Source organism: Heterodontus francisci, chromosome 3, assembly GCF_036365525.1.
Source record: "Heterodontus francisci isolate sHetFra1 chromosome 3, sHetFra1.hap1, whole genome shotgun sequence".
NCBI classification, from domain to species: Eukaryota; Metazoa; Chordata; class Chondrichthyes; order Heterodontiformes; family Heterodontidae; genus Heterodontus; species Heterodontus francisci.
In genome coordinates, this window is record NC_090373.1 from 161,533,954 (window position 1) to 161,554,004 (window position 20,051).

General features: G+C 45.9%; 1 protein-coding gene across 4 annotated transcripts in view; it reads left to right on the plus strand.

Annotated features, from left to right (window-relative positions):
* The window catches only part of LOC137353201 (putative uncharacterized protein C6orf183), an 89,542-nt gene that overhangs the window by 22,132 nt on the left and 47,359 nt on the right, over positions 1-20,051 (plus strand). For 2 of the 4 annotated variants that reach the window (XM_068019258.1, XM_068019267.1), the window contains 3 exons: positions 3,175-3,285; positions 7,025-7,138; positions 13,734-13,928. In XM_068019258.1, coding sequence (XP_067875359.1) covers positions 3,175-3,285; positions 7,025-7,138; positions 13,734-13,928 — 420 coding nt within the window. Of the gene's footprint in view, positions 1-2,273; positions 2,492-3,174; positions 3,286-7,024; positions 7,139-8,153; positions 8,229-13,733; positions 13,929-20,051 lie in introns of those variants that run through there. The other 2 variants (XM_068019277.1, XM_068019284.1) reach the window with 2 other exon arrangements.

Genomic DNA, 20,051 nt, shown 5'->3' on the forward strand with positions numbered 1-20,051 from the left:
GCTTGTGGTCTCTTGGGGGTGTCCCTCGTTCAGAGGCACTTAGTGCCTGATCAAGGGACCCGGCATCAGCGAGGGGAGGGGGTACCCCCTGCCCTTGCTGCCATCTCCCCTACATCCCCTGCCCCACGAACCCCACCTTCTCTGGCCTGGGTCACTCCACAGTCTTGCCTCCAGTGGCAAGTTGGTTCAGCAGCAGCCACTACCTCCTTGGTGGCGCTGCCAAGCAAAAGAGCTGCTGGCCTCTGATTGGCCAGCAGCTCTCAATAGGTGGGACCACTCTCTGGGGTCCTGATCCTGGGGAAGGCCCACCGGTTGCCTCTCAAGTGCCTGATTGGCTTGTGATTCAGTGGGCCTTCCCCAAAGGAGGTAACTCATGTCTCTCACCGGCTCTCCACACTGTGGCCGAGACCTTCGTTGCCTCAATAAAAATCCCTCCATAATGTGGAACAAGCCCTTCAACTCTTGTTAATGCCCAGATTTCACACTGGGAAATGCTGCAAACTGAAAGTGCTCAGAATACGTGAATTTGTATAGTGGGAAATGCTGTAAACTGCATGGGATGCACAGGTGTGAATTAAAGCTCTCTTTGAACTGTCATGTGATAAAAATATTCAGTTAAAATCTAGGCTTTTGAGACAGGCTGAGACCTTGAAGTAAAAACTTTAATGAGGGCACTAAAAGACACACGAAAAAATTCAATGATTAAGTAAAAAAAAATTGTTTAAACCTCATTTTGGACAACAGAAATATGTGTTACTGATCAAAATATTTTGATAAAGCATTTTCATGATTCAATTGTTACATCAAAAAACAAAGGAAACAAAGTGAGGAAAGTTGACATAGCGTAATTGAATGGGAAATGTTGGTAGTTACAATGTGAAAAGAGACACAAAAGTGATAACAGGAACTTAGGTTTGTAAACAGGATGCATGCATCCTACATAAGATATTTAATAAGATATGGATGCCTCCAGATCCTGTAGCTTGATGACAGCACAGATTGGAGAATCAGGCATGGAGATCTGTGCACTGAATTCACAACACTCCCAATTTTCTGTCCAGGAAAATCAGTGCCATTTTCAACACAATTGTATATAGAGTTGGTACTTTTGTTTTGGCAGAACTGTAGTGGTGGTTGCTGACAAAGAGCGTTCAGTGCTGTAAGAATTAGTGATTCCAATGCCAATTTGTATAGTGATTACGAACGGTTGATTATCAGGAAAATATACAATCAGCTTACATATTATACAGAAATGTACTGTTGAAATGTTATTTTACATTATAAAAACTGACAAAAACATAAATCTCGCAAGGAATGACTTGAATCAATTTTAGACGCCTGCTGAGAATGAACTGATGGTTCTTTCTGTACAATCCACCATCTCCTTGCAAACGTATATTAATTTTGGAAATACAAGTAATTCTTTGTGGACAATGTTTTCTGCTTCATTAAGAAGAAATTGAGAAATAATTAATTGAGACAGGTGGCACAACATGCTGGTGGTTCAACAGAGTGCGCCAAGGAGTGGTGGGATATGGGTTTGTGCCAGAAGTTCCTCACACAGCAAGTCCTCAACATCCACTGAGCTGTCAGGAGGAAGGAATGTGTTGAAACAGAAGGCAGGCACTTTCCCACAGGGCAGAATGCGATACCATGGGAAAATGGAGAGCTTTACTAACACTTCTAAAAGTAAAACATACCTACGAGGTGCTGGTGCGCTGTGTAAAATGGGCCTGCCAGAGGCCAGGGAGCAATTTTCGCATGAACCTAAAGAGGAAAAAAAATTAAAAGGCAGACACAAAAAAAAGGTTTGCTTAATAAATATATACTAATTTCAATATAAATGCAGATGGTTCTTTAAGTAAGGCCTCAGAGCTTTAAAGCAGCAAAGGATTTCCTTTCAGTGCCTATCAGCTCATTGACTGGTCCATTGCCATACAGATCTGGTTAATGTCAATTGGTAAGCAGACTCCAGTTGTAGCACCAGCACTTCACTGGTCCTATTTCTGGCAATAAGCAGCAAACCACACAGACATCTAGACTCCATGGACAAATTTAATATGTTCGTGTGAAATATGTAACTTTTTTGTTTAACCCCTTTTTTGGATATTTGAGATTATGCAATCACAGGCTGATGAGTTTTCATGGCCGAAACTTGTCATAAGTGTGGACATGGGAATTTATAATCAGGGAAAAAGTTGACACAAAAACTTAGCAACAGGAAGTCATGTGGTACAGACAGGAAGTGTGTGCTGATATCAGGGGCAGGATCTTGCATCTTGTGTCGGGACGCCGATGTCGAGGTCAAATGTGGGTCCCAATCCCACACTGTGTCGGGAGCAGTCACCCAGCGGGGATTTTCCCTGAATTGGCTAATTAATGGCCAGAGAGTGCACTCACCATCGAATTAAGGATGGCGGGTGGGCTCTCTGAGCTGGAGGGCCAATAGAAAGCCCTCCAGCACAGAAGGAGCTGCAGCCTTCCATTGCAGGTAAGGGAGAGAGATGACGCCGCCATCTTGAGATGCCCTGTCAGCAACTTTAACAGATTTGAATTAAAAAACGGCCACTGCAGGAACCTGTCCACAGGGCAGCCTGCGACTGCAGCTGTGGCCAAGTAGGCAGGGAGGGCCTCAAAGGCATCCTGGAGTGTTCCCCCCCCCCCCCCCCACCCCCCAGTCTGCCACCAGGAGGCCGCCTTCAGGCAGCTGGCCTATTCCCGATGCCACAGAGGGCCTGCGGGCTGACCAGAAAATTCCGGTCGGCTTCTAATAAATGACCTCAATTGGCCTTTAACAGCTTCATTGGCTACCCACCACTTGCGGGCAGGTAGCCCTTCTGTCCCCGATCCCACCTTCGGGAAAATGGCTAGTGGGCAGGATGGTGCCGGCAAACCAGCACACCAGCTGGTGGTGCAAAATTATGTGCCCACACGCCTCCTCCCGTTTGCCCGGGACAAAAATTCTTCCCCAGATTCTAAAGATATAGATAGATTGTTCAATGTTCATAATATTTAGAGTGCCAGAATTGCTGTGAACCAACACCGTCTGATCTGATCAGCAATATACATTAAATGTGCGCTGTAGTGAACAAATTGGAAAATGTTCTCTACATCCTTTGAAGTACCTTTCTGAAGAATGGTTTAAACTACAATAATTTTTGTTTCTTTTTGTAGGTGGCTGAAGCAAAGCCACTCTTAATTCAGGCAGATGTTATGCAGAGAGAGTTGGAGAGCTGTCTAAAACAGGAGTACACGGCCGATAGTTTATCTCTACTCCTCCACCAGGTAACATGGTGTTTTCAATACATAAGCAGTGTGAAGTATTTTCCCCAATCCTCTCTCTCTCTCTGGTGAAGGCACCGACTGTGTCTGTGGTACGATCAGTGGGCACCATTAACCTTCCAGTATTTTGCTCAACTAACCAATTTCCATGTGTGATCCAAAACAGTATCTTCACTGACAAGGGGATGTCACATGAGCACCCAATCCTGTACTCGCCATGTGTTCACTCACCTGCATTATCCTGTGGGGGTCACTAGATCCCAGTCACGAACCCTGGTTAATTATTCTGTCCCACCTCAGCGTGTAGAGGTGAACTGTAGCATCTAAACTACTGCCTCATCTGGGACTAGCTAACCTGGCACACGCAAAGAATCACACTTGAGGCTATCTGGTTTATATGTGCCCAAATCACACCACACCACACATTCTATTTGCCTACTGGGGAAAACAGACAGCATAGTTAAAGCCATATTGCTTATTTTTGCAGCTTCTGTTACTATGGGTGGGATTTTCCTTCTGGGGTTGGGAAACAGATGTTGGGATTGTTTCTGAGTCCTGATCCCACCCCCTCCCCCAACCCCGCTCCCCCACCCCTCCCCCTGCAGGGGGAAGCAGCACAGGCCCTGATTTTCACGGGGGTGACCTGTTAATGGGCTGGAGTGCGGGTTGAGAGGCCAATTAGCGGCTGCGGGGGTTGGGGATGGAGGCGGGATTGAATGATGGCAGGCCTGATTTAAACAGGCCGTGGTAACCATCACTGTGGCTGCTATTTGACTGATTCCGTTGCTGTAATACTCGGTTCAAGAAAGGCAGAGGGTTAGAACCCAGAGCAGGGCTGTCCCTCACTTTGCAGATGCAGACCTGGAGGTCCTCCTTGGGGCAGTGAGGGAGAGGTGGGAAGTCCTTTTTCCAGAGGGTGGTAGGAGAAGGCCACCCAGCCAAACCAAGCAGGCATGGATAGAGGTGGCTGAGACCATCAGCAGACAGAATGTGATCAGGAGGAACGAGGTACAATGCTTCGCTCTGGCAATGTGAGTGTGAAGACTGACCCTCATGACAGGCTTCTACCTCCAGCAGACACTCTTGCTGAGGAGCCTGAGGGTGCATGCTGCTCCTGAACATGGGAGGAATGTGTACCAGAGTGCTGACTAACAACAAGGCTCAGAGCCTTAGTGCTGTTGAGGACTAATAAATAAAGCTTTCTACCTCAATGAGCCATTGGCATCGGTCATCAAGGCCAGCAGTGCCATCTCTCTCTCTCTTTTGTCCTTGCAGGAGAAATGTGCTCATAATGCCTGTGAAAGGGCACAGCTGGGAGGAGGGGTTCCCATCCTACCCATTGTCACTGCCATGGAAGAGGGAACCATGGAAATCACCAGGGTAGCTGACCACGAGCAAGCTTAGGAAGGCAAGATGGGCATCCTTGGTGGAGAGGGTGAATAGAGACTGCAATGGGTAGATAAAGTGGGTGAAGTGAACTCCAGCCTGTCATAGAGAGATACAGCACTGAAACAGGCCCATCGGCCTACCGAGTCTGTGCCGACCAACAACCACCCATTTATACTAATCCTACATTAATCCCATATTCCCTACCACATCCCCACCATTCTCCTAACACCTACCTACACTAGGGGCAATTTAAAATGGCCAATTTACCTATCAACCTGCAAGTCTTTGGCTGTGGGAGGAAACCGGAGCACCCGGCGGAAACCCACACGGTCACAGGGTGAACTTGCAAACTCCGCACAGGCAGTACCCAGAACTGAACCCGGGTCGCTGGAGCTGTGAGGCTGTGGTGCTAACCACTGCGCCACTGTGCCACCACCTCTCTGGCAGCATGCCAAGATTCATCTGTATTGGGAAACCTCAGCACTGAAGAGGCCCCTGCTCTCAAAGGCTAGTTCTCAAAGAGTTGCTCTGAATTGGGGACAAGTTTTGAATGGCTGGTGGCATTTTCATTTTGGGTTTGCAACGTTGCTAACTCAGACTGTTTTGCCTCTCTTTCCTCTTTCTTCCTTTGAAACTCCCTTTCTTTTCTTTTCTTTTGAAATTCTCTCTCTTCCTTTTGCTTCTGAAACTGCATCTCTTCTCTTTTCATCTGCAACTTTATTATGGCTAAAATTATATTTTCAGACTCTGATTCTATGCTTTCTTCTTCTGGTTCAGGGGTAAGTTTAAAATGGTTAGCTAGATTCTTCACCAGTTCAGATTTCTTTGCTTTTTGTTTGAAAGTGATCCCCACCCCTGTAGCTAAGATTTTTAAATCTTCAATACTTAATTTATTTAACTTATCATGGGATATCTGTTCCTGCTCCACAAACTCCTTAGCATTAAATGTGACCATCTCTTTTGTTTTTAGCACCGTGGAGAAAAACAGAAGAATACTCGAAAACCTGCTTGTTTACTTTTCCACAATCTTAGAGGTCAATTTTCCTCCCGTTTTCCAAATCTCTCGTTTGTCTGATGGTTCAGATTCTGGCATCAAGGCCCCCAATTTGTTATGGCCACATGTTGAGGGATGTGGGTGGTTCCCACTGTTCAATTCCCACCTGACAGCCGCAAGTGTTTTTTGTTATTAGGGCTTTAACCCCATTGTGTTTTATTTGTCAAATAGACAGACAGTGACAGGTTTTCTTGTAGGTTCAAAACAATTGCAATATACCTTATCCTGAAATTATCGCAACTGCATCCACTCACACATGCACTCGCGTGCACACACACACACACATATGAAGAGACAGATAGAGAGGAAAAGGGTGTAAGCAGTTTTCAGGTCAGGCAGGGTTTGGGGGTTCACGGTAAACCTGTTGAATTCTCTCAGAAGTCAGGTTCTCGATTGCAGGCCTGAGGTGTTTGTAGATTTCTCTCTTGGTTGAAAGTTCAGTTTGAAGACAGAGGATCAATTCCAATTTCACTGTTGCACAAGTTAAAAATGTAGAATTTTACAGCAGGATATCTCCCTTATGGCTTACTGGATCATCTCCCAGTCCTTAGTGGATAAGCTGTTTGGTGATGCTTCTTTCTGGGTGTCTCTCTCTCTCTTTCTTTTAAGGTAAAAAGTTTGTTACATCATCTCCTGGTAGGAGATGCTGTGGGCTCGCTCCTCCATGGTGATCACACAATGGCCCAGGATGAGAAGAATCCAGTTAGAATGTTTTCACTTCATACCTTCTTAGTTTCAGAAGAACCCATTCAATTCAACAATGTTTCAGGATGGGTTTAGGATGGGTGCAGTTGACACCTCTTAGCTTTGAAGGTATTCTTTGTTCTAAACAGACAGTGTGGCAATGTTTCAATACACATGCAGACATCTTTTGCAGCATTGCCCATTTTCTTGAAAAGGCAGAGTCAATTTTTATCACTCTTCAGTTTTATTCTGTAATTTTTCATCATAGCACTTCCCGTAAGTGTGACACTACTAGACCCCTAACGTTACATTAACAGCCTCTGAAAAAATGTCCCATATTTCATCAGAGAGATGGCAAGCTAGTGAAATGCAATAACGTAAGATAAGTGTTACTTCTGACCACATCAGTTGATTGCAAAATCTTGATCTATTTCAAGTGAAGTATGATTGCTTGTCTTTTGCCTCATAGCTCTGTGAAACAGCAAAATGCATTGAGTTAACTCTACCAACACCGAGGTGGAAAGCATCATGAATTTAGACAGCTTTATCCCATTACATAACCTGTGTGTTTAAATCTCTTGCTGTTGTTTTCATCAAATATCATTTTTATTACAGTTTTTCACAGATCGGATCCATCAGTTAGTGCAGTGCAAATATCTGCACATGCTCAGATGGAAAAGATTTTGCCAGCATACAAACATCATTGAGCAAATTTATCCACTGTATAAGGTAGGAAACAAATTGTAACATTTGAACTTGTTCAATAGCAGTGTGTGCAGTCATTACAAAGTAAGCTGTTGTTGTTTTAATCAGTTTTGTTAGATACTATGGGCTGAATTTTAAGATCCCAAAATGATGGCGCTCCACCCGTGACGTTAACGGCCGAGCCACCGCGATTACGTGGCGTGCAGCCATTCAGCAAAATGACAACGGCCGTACCCTCCCAATCGTGGTGGGGCGCAGTATTGGCAACGCTGTTCATGGCATCACCTGATGTTGGAGCAGGTGCTGGCACCATCTTTAAAAGACTGCCAGCCCTGCATTTACCCTTTATAGTCTTGCTGCATCAGGTTCCTAAAAGTCTTTGCTCTTCAAAATGTTACTTTATCTGCAAGCAGCCCCTCTGGGCATCATTATACCAGTAGCAGATGTACGATTAAGGGTGGCTCCCTGCTGATTCTCCTCCAGGCTGCACGGGAGAAGTGGGAGGTCCTTTTCCTTAGCAATGGCAAGAAGAGGTCCTCCTGCCTGACCAAGCAAGCCTGGAAGTAAATCGTAAAGCTAGTAGCCTTGGGGTCACCTGTCGTAACTGGGTGCAGTGTAGGAAGAAGGTCAATGACCTCCTATGCTCAGCCAAGGGAAGTTGCGTGGTTCCACATAGCTTGTTGTGATCTGCTTGCCCACAAGCGTAATTCCGCATAATTGCCAGAGCTATCCAATGACAGGAAGGTCATAGTGTAATAAAGACAGATGACTGTCTGACTGCATAAGTGAGACCAGTCTCCCTCATTTCTAACTCAGCCTAATTGTGACCCAAGACTGGTTGAGTGAGTATGAGAGCAACAACATCCCCCAGGTGCTGATGAGGGGCCCATGTCAGTATTTATGTGATGTAGATATGTTTGGAACTTGACAATAGCTGCAGCCTTGATATTTCAGAAGAAGAGGGCCCACAAGAGCAGTGAGGTGGCCAGGACCGGTGGCGGGATGCCAACCTGTGGCCTTTGTCTCAGGCCGAAGAGGAGGCGCTAGACTTAGCTGGGAGCCAAGGAGCATGTGCCATATCCGACATCGAGGTCGGGGGTCCCAGCTGAAGAGAGTGATTATTGACAAACACAGAATTAATCAAAATGACATTTTATAGAGAAACGTAATGCTGTCATCATTGGGACATTTGTAGCATAACGCCTAAATGTCTTCTTTACACTGTATCTTGCATGGCGCTGCTTGCAAATGATTCCAGACAATGATTGAATAATGACAACCTCTGAGGATGAGGAACGCTTAGAGGATGCACCATCCCATGACTCTCCTCTATTTTCCACCAGCGCAGATACTCTCACCTTTGGTGGGCATTAGATTCAGGGTCACAAGCTGGTGAGAGCACAACACACGTGCCTGAGCAGCTGGCTGCAGTAGAGACAGCCGAGGCCTCTGACAGTCGGAGGACTGTGGGTGGATGGGCCCATGCTGAACCCCAGGCTGATGATGAGCCTCTGGTGTCGACAGCACAGGTCATGCTGGAGTTGTAGGGAGAGGTGAGGCAACATCTGGCGGAGATGCCAGAGCAGCCATGAGCGGATGATGGAGGAGTTCATCCATGCCATGACTGCTGCTATGTCACAGGCACATGAGTGCATGGCTTCATCTATTGAGAGGCTGGCGACACTCATGGAGAGCCAAATCCACAGATGCGCCATGACCTGCAAACCCTCGCCTTGGCCATGACTTCAAATTAGCAGTGGCAGGGCAAGAGAAGGACCAGGAGCTTGGAGAGTTTTCCCACTCCTGGTCCTTCTCTGGAGAGCAGGGAGGTTCCAACGAGCCTCGAGAGGGAGAAGAGGATGCGCTCCACATCTGAGGTCTCCCTCTGGGCTATTCAAATGTGGACACGGGCTCCTCAGCCCCTCCACCGACTCCACCACCCTCCTCCTGTACTCGAATCCTCTCGCTATGAAGGCCAACATACCATTTGCCTTTTGTACCACCTGTTGCACCTGCATGCTTACCTTCAGCGAGGGGTGTACGAGAACATCCAGGTCTTGTTGCATATTCCCCTCTCTCAGTTTATAGCCATTCAGATAATAATCTACCTTCCTGTTTTTGCTACCAAAGTGAATAACCTCACATTTCTCCACATTATACTGCGTCTGCCATGTATTTGCCCACTCACTCAACTTGTCCAAGTCACCCTGAAGCCTCTCTGCATCCTCCTCACAGCTCACCCTCCCACCTAGTTTTGTGTCATCTGCAAACTTGGAGATATTACATTTAGTTCCCTCATCTAAATCATTAATATATAGTGTGAATAGCTAGGGTCCTAGCACCGATCCCTGCGGTACCCCACTAGTCACTGCCTGTCGTTCGGAAAAAGACCCGTATATTCCTACTCTTTGTTTCCTGTCTGCCAACCAATTTTCTATCCATCGCAATACACTACCCCCAATCCCATGCGCTTTAATGTCTCCTCTGGCAGTTTCGCTCAGACACCTGCAGGTATGTCAGCCAAGTCCTAGACTTGCTGGTATATCTGGGCTCATCTTTGCCTTGGCGGCTGCTGCTGCTCGCATCTGGGAGCTGCCTCTTGGTACTCCTCCAGCGGAGCTGCCTCAGCACAGCAAGGGAAGCCAGGAAAACAGGGTGAACCATATCCATCTCTAGCCTCGTTGGACCTTCAGCTTCCTTCGAAAGGTAAATTACACCTATCTGGGCAAGGTTTTGTGTTAATTTTGGTTCTGCAGGGTTCCTGCATTAGTTCTGTGGTATGGATTGATGCTAGTCTCAGAACTTTTCAAAAGGTATGAACTATCATGACCATACCAACACCATTCAAGTACTGGACATCCGACAAAAACCACCAACACAGTTGCCGAGTTCCCACCTCCCAACACTATACACTTGCAGAGTTCCCCCTTCCCCTCCCAACACTGTACACTTGCAAGGTTCCCCCTTCCCGTCCCAACACTGTACACTTGCAAAGTTCCCCCTTCCCCTGCCAACACTAGACACTTGCAGAGTTCCCCCTTCCCCTCCCAACACTATACACTTGCAGAGTTCCCCCTTCCCCTCCCAACACTGTACACTTGCAGAGTTCCCCCTTCCCCTCCCAACACTATACACTTGCCGAGTTCCCCCTTCCCCTGCCAACACTAGACACTTGCAGAGTTCCCCCTTCCCCTCCCAACACTATACACTTGCAGAGTTCCCCCTTCCCCTGCCAACACTAGACACTTGCAGAGTTCCCCCTTCCCCTCCCAACACTATACACTTGCAGAGTTCCCCCTTCCCCTGCCAACACTAGACACTTGCAGAGTTCCCCCTTCCCCTCCCAACACTATACACTTGCAGAGTTCCCCCTTCCCCTCCCAACACTGTACACTTGCAGAGTTCCCCCTTCCCCTCCCAACACTATACACTTGCAGAGTTCCCCCTTCCCCTCCCAACACTATACACTTACCGAGTTCCCCCTTCCCCTGCCAACACTAGACACTTGCAGAGTTCCCCCTTCCCCTCCCAACACTATACACTTGCAGAGTTCCCCCTTCCCCTGCCAACACTAGACACTTGCAGAGTTCCCCCTTCCCCTCCCAACACTATACACTTGCAGAGTTCCCCCTTCCCCTGCCAACACTAGACACTTGCAGAGTTCCCCCTTCCCCTCCCAACACTATACACTTGCAGAGTTCCCCCTTCCCCTCCCAACACTGTACACTTGCCGAGTTCCCCCTTCCCCTCCCAACACTATACACTTGCAGAGTTCCCCCTTCCCCTCCCAACACTATACACTTGCAGAGTTCCCCCTTCCCCTCCCAACACTGTACACTTGCAGAGTTCCCCCTTCCCCTCCCAACACTATACACGTGCTGAGTTCCCCCTTCCCCTCCCAACACTGTACACTTGCAGAGTTCCCCCTTCCCCTCCCAACACTGTACACGTGCCGAGTTCCCCCTTCCCCTCCCAACACTGTACACTTGCCGAGTTCCCCCTTCCCCTCCCAACACTGTACACTTGCCGAGTTCCCCCTTCCCCTCCCAACACTGTACACTTGCCTAGCTCCGCCCTCCCCTCCCAGCACGATACACTTGTCAAGTTCCCCCTCCCTACAGTATACACTTGCAGAAATGCCCCTCCCCTCACACACACAGTGCATCTGCAGATTGAGCTCAGTGGCAATGTCTGATTTAAAAACCACTTCTGCTGGATAACAAAGGTTAACGTACCTCCCCTCAGCAGGCACCGAGGATTCACGCCTCAGTGGCACCAGCTTCTGAAAAACAGGAAAGTGAAGGAACGTGAGTGCCGCACGTCAGGCACAAGATTGCAAACGCCTGATAGGATCGCGGCAAATTACATACAATTGCATGCAAAACAATATGTAACAGATTTAAATTATGATTTCGACACGTCAGGCCAGAGGTGTCGCCACAGATCTTCACCGCCTTCGAGAAAATCAGGATCCACCAATATGGCACGGCTTCTATGGCGGATAACTGTGTGCTGATTCTCTGGGCCGCACCCCCGGCCATAAAAAAAAGTGCCTTCTGCAGGACCATAATATCCAGCCCTCTGTGGCATTTTACAAGGGACAGAAGTTGCTTGGGAAAGAACACCAAATAATGACTTTCGTCGTGAATTAGTCATTGGGGAAGATTTTAATTGCTCTGCGTCTCTTGTATAAGCCAACATTGCAGTGGCGATGCTTCCAAAGTAATTCATCGGATAGGAAGCACTTTAAGATGTCTTGAGAATGCGACAAAATGCTCTTTCTTTCTAAAAGGTGCAAATGCTTCTTGTTGGTATGAAAACCCTGTGATGATCTTATTAATTCCCCCATTGGCCATAACATAAAATATTCATATTACATCAGTAGAGAGGGAAGAGGGACAGAGCAACCTTTTCAGCAGCACTTTAAGTTCCACTTACTTGATACACATAACACAGAGGTGGCACTTTGCTGTTATTTCTGTTTACCGCTGTCAAAAATATGAGGACGGCAGCAGGACCCTGTCTGTATTTGAATAGAGGCCACCTTTGTTTTGTTTAGCAGCTCGTTTTCCTCTCAGGATGGCAAGATACTTAGAGATGAGAAAAGTCATTTGACCCATCTTAATTCATCCAACTAGAACAACCCTGTGCTGCCCACCATTGCTGCATCTAGTTATTTCTTAAATAATTCCAGAGGTTTTTCTCCCACCACTCTATCCAAAAATTAATTTCAAATGTTGATCTCTCTTTGTGTGAAGAAGAACCTCCTGATATCAGTCTTAAAGTTACCTTTCGCTAGTCTGAACTTGTGTCTTCTTGTTTTACTCCCACTGTTTAATTTTAAGTAATATTTTGGGATTAACCTTTTACATAGCATTGACAAAAGGAAAATACTGTAGATGCTGGAAATCTGAAATAAAAGAACAAAAAATGCTGGAAATACTCAGCAGGTCAGGCAGCATCTGTGGACAGAAAAACAGAGTTAACGTTTCAGGTCTGTGACTTCCATCAAAACTGTCAAAAGTTAGAAATGTAACAGGTTTTGAGCAAGTGAAAGGGGGGAGGGGGAAGAAGAACCGCATTATAGGAAGGATGTGGAAGCTTTGGAAAGGGAGCAGAGGAGATTTACTAGGATGTTGCCTGGTATGGAGGGAAGGTCTTACGAGGAAAGGCTGAGGGACTTGAGGTTGTTTTCGTTAGAGAGAAGGAGGAGGAGAGGTGACTTAATAGAGACATACAAGATAATCAGAGGGTTGGATAGGGTGGATAGTGAGAGTCTTTTTCCTCGGATGGTGATGGCAATCACGAGGGGACATAGCTTTAAGTTGAGGGGTGATAGATATAGGACAGATGTCAGAGGTAGTTTCTTTACTCAGAGAGTAGTAGGGGCGTGGAACGCCCTGCCTGCAACAGTAGTAGACTCGCCAACTTTAAGGGCATTTAAGTGGTCATTGGATAGACATATGGATGAAAATGGAATAGTGTAGGTCAGATGGTTTCACAGGTCGGCGCAACATCGAGGGCCGAAGGGCCTGTACTGCGCTGTAATGTTCTATGTAAAAGAGAAGGATAGAGGGCAGGACAGATTAAATGACAAAAGGTTTCATGGTACAGAGCCAAAGGGAGTGGTAATGGGACAAGTAAAGAAACAAAAGATGTGCCTGGATAAACTGTGAATGGCAGGATAGTAGCAGTCCAAACAAAAACTAAAAGGATAAAGGAAGGAACAAAACCGCAAAAAAAAAGAAAAGAAATATAAGATGTTGGCTGTCTAGTTTATTAGCGATTTATTAATACTTTACAGTGAATGTAAGTGTCTTACAAGGGCAGAATTCTAGACAACAATGATATCTAGGAAAGAGGTCACAAGCAGGAGAAATAGTGTACGAAACTTCATCGTTGGTATTCTATGCAGAGTTTTTGGGTTGGTACAAAATGTTGACATACAACAGCACTTATTTTCCTGGCAAAAACATGGAAATCCAACCTTGGAACTTGAATGAAAACGATGGACTTTGGGCTGGCCTTAGAGCTTGCACTTCTGGTGGTGTAGGTTTCCTTGACCTTGCTCAGTCACCTTGAAGGCTCAGTTAACCTTTTTCTTTTCTCCATATTTCAGAAACAAATTTCTCGTATTATGAAGGAGTACGATGATGCTGTTCAGAGAGCTAGAAGGCTTTCAGTAGCCAGAGAATGTCTTTTAACAGAAACAGGGAATTCCAGTAAATCTGTCACCCAGGAAGATGTGGTTATCTACCTTCAGTGGTTGGTGTGTCACTTACACTCTGTCAGAACAATCCATGACTACTTGAGGGTAAGATAATAAAAAAGGATGTAATGACTATTCTGCTTGACTGTAATCCTATTACTCATGTATTCTGCTCAGGTGTATTTTTAAAAAGTGTAGCCATTCCATTTTTTTAATGTGGAAGTTTGTTCTGTTCATTTTAATTATTCATATTTAGGAGTATTATACTAAAGGACTCTCTGCTAACAATAAAAATGTAAAATTATAGGTTAAAGTTCTGAGGCAATTCAATGGACTATCTAAAAACTTTTATAATGCATTCTGGTGTAAAGCCAAAGTCTTGAAAGTAACTCCTGAGGTATGCTTCTGAATTCTATTACACAGTATGAACCACAATTTCCTTGAGCCTGATGCACTGTCTTGAAAAATGTGCAGAGAGCTGGATATGTTGGATCCATGCTGACTCCAAGAGTTTCTGGTTGCCATTGTGAGGGGCGGCCTCTGTCTGCCTCTTACAAAGACCATTCATGCCAAGGGAGCAGAGCCAGTGTACGGGGACACCTTACACTGGGACATCCTACTTTCCTAGCTCAGAAAGGTTGGTGGCCAATACATTTGAAAGCAAGTGGGGATTTCATGTCTGTGCTGGAGGGGCAGATGGTCCTGGATGGAGCAGCAGCACATTGTGGATGGGGTGTGGGAGGGACAGAATGGTGGAGATTGGGTGGGATTGGTGAGAGGCAGTCAGCTAATATTGTATTAGACTGGTTACGCATGCCTCTCAGTCCAACAGCTTCCACGTGGAGAGAGAGAGAGGAAGGGTAACAAAAAAGAAAACCGGGCAATGTGCACGAGCAATGATGAGAGGCCTTTCAAATAATCAGAATGTCTGAAGACAGTAAACTCTCAATTCAGTAGGCAATCTATCTCATTACTAACTTAAACTTAATGGCTTGCCTCAAAATTCTCCATCTCTTACTGCCCTCTGCCAGTACTGTAGAGTTGCCTCCTCACTTCTACTCAGAATCCTGATGGTTCCTCCAAAATCCTTTACCACTCCTTGGTCTTTTAATCATGTGAATCCTATTCCTTTACAAAGAATACCAAGATCTATAAACTAATCTGCAGTTTCATAACCTGTCCCCAGTACAATATTTCTGATTTACTAATGTGCTGTTGTCAATTTAATGGCCAGCAACAGGGCTGTGCCCCAGGGGAAAGAGGCTTCAGGTCAGTTTCCAACAGCTGCCAATACTCATTTAATTGCTGTATCCAAGAGAATTGTAACCTCCTCAGTCACTGCCTGTAAGAAAAATCTAGATAGCTTGTCCTTGGACCCAGATATTCTCTGACTTTCTATTATGATAGTTCGTCCTGCAGGCAGTGTAGCTTTTGCACTCCGGTGCTGCAGGAAACGTGATCAGGGTGGAATGCTAGGAGTGGGATGTGTGACTGCGAGGTTATCTTGTGCTTAAAAACTGTTCCATTCATTTTTTTCTTATATGCTGTGTTGTCGTGGATGCTGTCCAGGTTGAGTCATGCCTCCATCATGATATCTGCATGGGAACATGTGCCTTCACTTACCTTGAATAATCTGGCAAGAATATTAAAGTGTTTGTGGTACTGACTGACCAGTCATGGGGTGCTTGAGATGACACAGTGTCCATGAGCTACCTCCCTCCAAATCACTTGAATTTCCTTTGTCTGGGGATTTTTTTCCTGTTCCTTGTTCCCTTATCACTGTCAATGTGACTTCTACTGCAGCTTCAAAAAATCTTGGGCCTTTGGCCATTGTAAACTTCACGATGTTACTGTTCCTTCTGCCATTGGAATTGTTACTTAAGCGCGAACACAAGTATTTGCGCTCTCTCGCTGTTCATTTCTGTCCCTCTCTGTCTGTCTGTACCTCTCTCTTTGTCTGTCTATCCCGCTCTGTCTCTCTTTCTGTCTGTCTTGTTTGTGTCTCTCTCTGTCTGTCCCTCTCTCTTTGTCTGTCTATCCCCCTGTCTGTCTTGTTTGTGTCTCTCTCTGTCTGTCCCTCTCTCTTTGTCTATCCCCCTGTCTGTCTTGTTTGTGTCTCTCTCTGTCTGTCCCTCTCTCTTTGTCTGTCTATCCCCCTGTCTGTCTTGTTTGTGTCTCTCTCTGTCTGTCCCTCTCTCTTTGTCTATCCCCCTGTCTGTCTTGTTTGTGTCTCTCTCTATTTGTCCCTCTTTGTCTCTCTCTCTCTTTGTCTGTCTGTCTGTCTTCTGTTTGTGTCTCTCTCTGTCTCTCTCTCTTTTGCCTTCTGTCTCAACCCAAGGTTAATCTTTATTTAATGACAAAAATGATAATGGATATTGTATATCATACTGATGAGCAGAGGTTCATTTTTGATACAGGACTCAAATACCCTGATTACATTGACTGCACAATTTAATTTGTACCTAGAACAAAGCCTGTGTATCCTAACTAATTTCTAGAATGGTCAACTTGGCCTAGTCACATAGACGTCTCAGCCTAATCTTTCCACCCACTAAGCTACATATCTGGTGTTATAATCAGGTTAGGAGGGGTCGAAGTTCTCCCCTCTTTTCCCTCTCCTTATTTGACCACAACAGGTTTATTTCCTTTTTTAAGTGGATATACTTGCCAATTCAGTGAGTGTTTAACTATATACGTGCTATGATCATAAAAAGAACCAATTAAACAGGTTTTCTTGAGTTTAACAAAGAAAGAGATTAGCTTTATTGTACTTAAACTGATATAAGTTAATTAATAAACTACGCTGTTCAACTTTTACACACACATACTCGAGGTTCACATACACACAGAGGTTACCGAGTGGGGAAGAATGTATGATCGACTTAGAGTCCAAAGAATTAAAAAGGGGCATACAGTCTGTGGAGGTTGGTGACACAGCTGGCTTCAGGCTGATTCTGAGGCTTCCGGTTTGAAGAGGTGGACAGCTGATTTGGTGTTTCTCCTGGAATCAGCGATGTGGATGATTTCCTCCAAGGCATCTCTGTGTGCAGCAGTGATAGGCCTAGGTGCTTATGGGCAGCAGACAGGGTTTGAGGCTTGCAAGATGGATTGGAGAGAGAGAGAGGGAGGAGGGACCACACTTGGGTTTTCTGTTGTCGGTGTTTAGCTGCTTGTCAGGTTGCTGCAGAGAAAGCGCCAGTTTAAGCACACAGATGGTGGGCCTGTCATATGACCATCACCCAGTGACTCAGCATGATGATTACCAGTGTGTATTCTCTCTTGCAACTTAGTCAGTTCATGTCTAGGGATTCGCATCTCACAACCAGCATCCCGTTGTTCAAGTGATTAGGTTTGAGTGCTTTGTCACCACCCGTTTAATGTCCAGGTGATGGCCTTAATGTCTTGATAATGGAAACAGGATAGGGTAGTTCACTCAGATTCCCCAGGTCATTGTTCTTGAGGGGACTGTGCAGACAACACATCCATTGGAATGTCGAGTATAGTGATGCAAATTGGGATGGCCATCTTAGGTGCTAGTAGAGTCACCTTTTATCTGTGTTTTTTTCTTTTAAATTTAATTCAGGTATGCCGGTGGATTTAAAAAAAACATCATTCGACATAACACGTCTTCGTGACACTGGGGAAGGTGGGGCATGAGTCTCTCATCTTGTTTAGACGCTCCTCTTCCCTCCCCCACTCCCCCTTATTTGGGCTAACTTTCTGACATTAGGGTTATAGTGGAAGTGGGCTTCACTGTCAGGAGGTCCAGTTTCAGGCCTGTCCATTGTAAGAATGCTGGCAAACTTCTTGCTGCAAATGGGAACTGTATGCAAAAACAATATGGTACCGTTTTCTCATTCTCTGAATGTTGGCAACACTTACCCATTCCTAGTTGCCCCTGAAAAAGTGGTGGTGGGCCTTCTTCTTTAACCATTTGACTTGCTGGGCCACTTCGGAAGGCAGTTAAGAGTGAACCGTGTTGGTATGGGATTTTTGTTTTATTAGTCTTTCATGGGATGTGATCACTGGCAAGGCCAGAATTTGTTGCCTATCCCTAATTACCCTTGAAAAGCCAAGTGGCTTGCTAGGTGGAAGCACATGCGATAGACAGAGCAACTGATCAGATCTGAGCTCTGCAGTCCTGCCACATCCAGCCGTGAATGGTGGTGGACAATTAAAAAACTAACAGGAGAAGGATGCTTCACAAATATCCTCATCCTCAACGATGAGGGCGCCCAACACATCAATGCAAAAGATAAGGCTGAAGCATTAGCAACAATCTTCAGCAAGAATTGCCAAGTTGATGATCCATCTCGGCCTCCTTCTGACATCCCCAGCATCACAGATGCCAGTCTTCAGCCAATTCGATTCACTCCACGTGATATCAAGAAACGGCTGAAGGCACTGGATACTGCAAAGGCTTTGGGCCCTGATAACATCCCAGCTGTAGTACTGAAGACTTGTGCTCCAGAACTGGCCATGCCCCTAACCAAGCTGTTCCAGTACAGCTACAACACTGGCATCTACATGACAATGTGGAAAATTACCCAGCTTTGTCCTGTACACAAAAAGCAAGACAAATCTAATAGGTCAATTATTGCCCCATCAGTCTACTCTCGATCATCAGTATAGTAATGGAAGGTGTCGTTGACAGTGCTATCAAGCAGCACATACTCAGCAACAATCCGCTCACTGGCACTCAGTTTGGATTCTGCCAAGGCCACTCAGCTCCTGACCTCATTACAGCCTTGGTCCAATCATGAACAAAAGAGCTGAACTCAAGAGGTGAGGTGAGAGTGACTGCCCTTGACATGGCTGAGTATGGCATCAAGGAGCCCTAGCAAAACTGGAGTCAGTGGGAATCAGGGGAAAACTCTCCGCTGGTTGGAGTCGTACCTAGCACAAAGGAAGATGGTTGTGGTTGTTGGAGGTCAATCATCTCAGTCTCAGGACATCACTGCAAGAGTTTCTCAGGGTAGTGTCCTAGGCCCAATCATCTTCAGCAAGTTCATCAATGACCTTCCCTCCTTCATAAGGTCAGAAGTGGGGATGTTTGCTGATGATTGCACAATGTTCAGCACCATTCGCAACTCCTCAAATACTGAAGCAGTCCGTGTAGAAATGCAGCAAGACCTGGACAATATCCAGGCTTGGGCTGATAAGTGGCAGGTAACATTCGCACCACACAAGTGCCAGACAATGACCATCTCCAACAAGAGAGAATCCAAACATCTCACGTTGACATTCAATGGCATTACCATCGCTGAATTTCCCCACTATCAACATCCTGGGGTTACTGTTGACCAGAAATGGAACTGGAGTAGCCTTATAGGGACAGTCGCTACAAGAGCAGGTCAGAGGCTAGGAATTTTGCAGTGACTAACTTAGCTCCCAACTCCTCAGTGCCTGTCCACCATCTACAAGGCACAAGTCAGGAGTGTGGTGAAATATTCTCCACTCGCCTGGATGGGTGCAGCTCCAACAACACTCAAGAAGCTCAACACCATCCAGGACAAAGCAGCCCGCTTGATTGGCACCCCATCCACAAACATTCACTCCCTCCACCACCGACGTACAGTGGCAGCAGTGTGTACCATCTACAAGATGCACTGCAGCAACTCACCACAGATACGTCGACAGCACCTTCCAAACCTGCAACCTCTACCATCTAAAAGGACAAGGGCAGCAGATAAATGGGAACACCATCACCTGCAAGATCCCCTCGAAGTCACACACCATCCTGACTTGGAACTATATCGCCGTTCCTTCACTGTCGCTGGGTCAAAATCCTGGAACTCCCTTCCTAACAGCACTATTGGTGTACCTACCCCGCATGGACTACAGCGGTTCAAGAAAGCAGCTCACCACCACCTTCTCAAGGGCAGTTAGGGATGGGCAATAAATGCTGGCCTAGCCAGCGACGTCCACATCCCATGAAAGAATTTTTAAAAAGCCATTTCAGAGGGCTGTTAAGCTGTGGGTATGGAGTCACATGTAGGTCAGGCCAGGTAAGGTCAGCAGATTTCCTTCCCTAAAGGATATTGGTGAACTAGATGAGTTTTTGTTTTAAAACAATTGATAGTTTCATGGCACCATTACTAAGACTAGCTTTCAATTCCAGATTTTTTTAATTAATTACATTTATTAATTAATTGAATTTAAATTCCAGCAGCCACTGTGGTTGGGTGGGATCTGAACCCATATCTGCAAGGTATTAGCCCGGGCCTC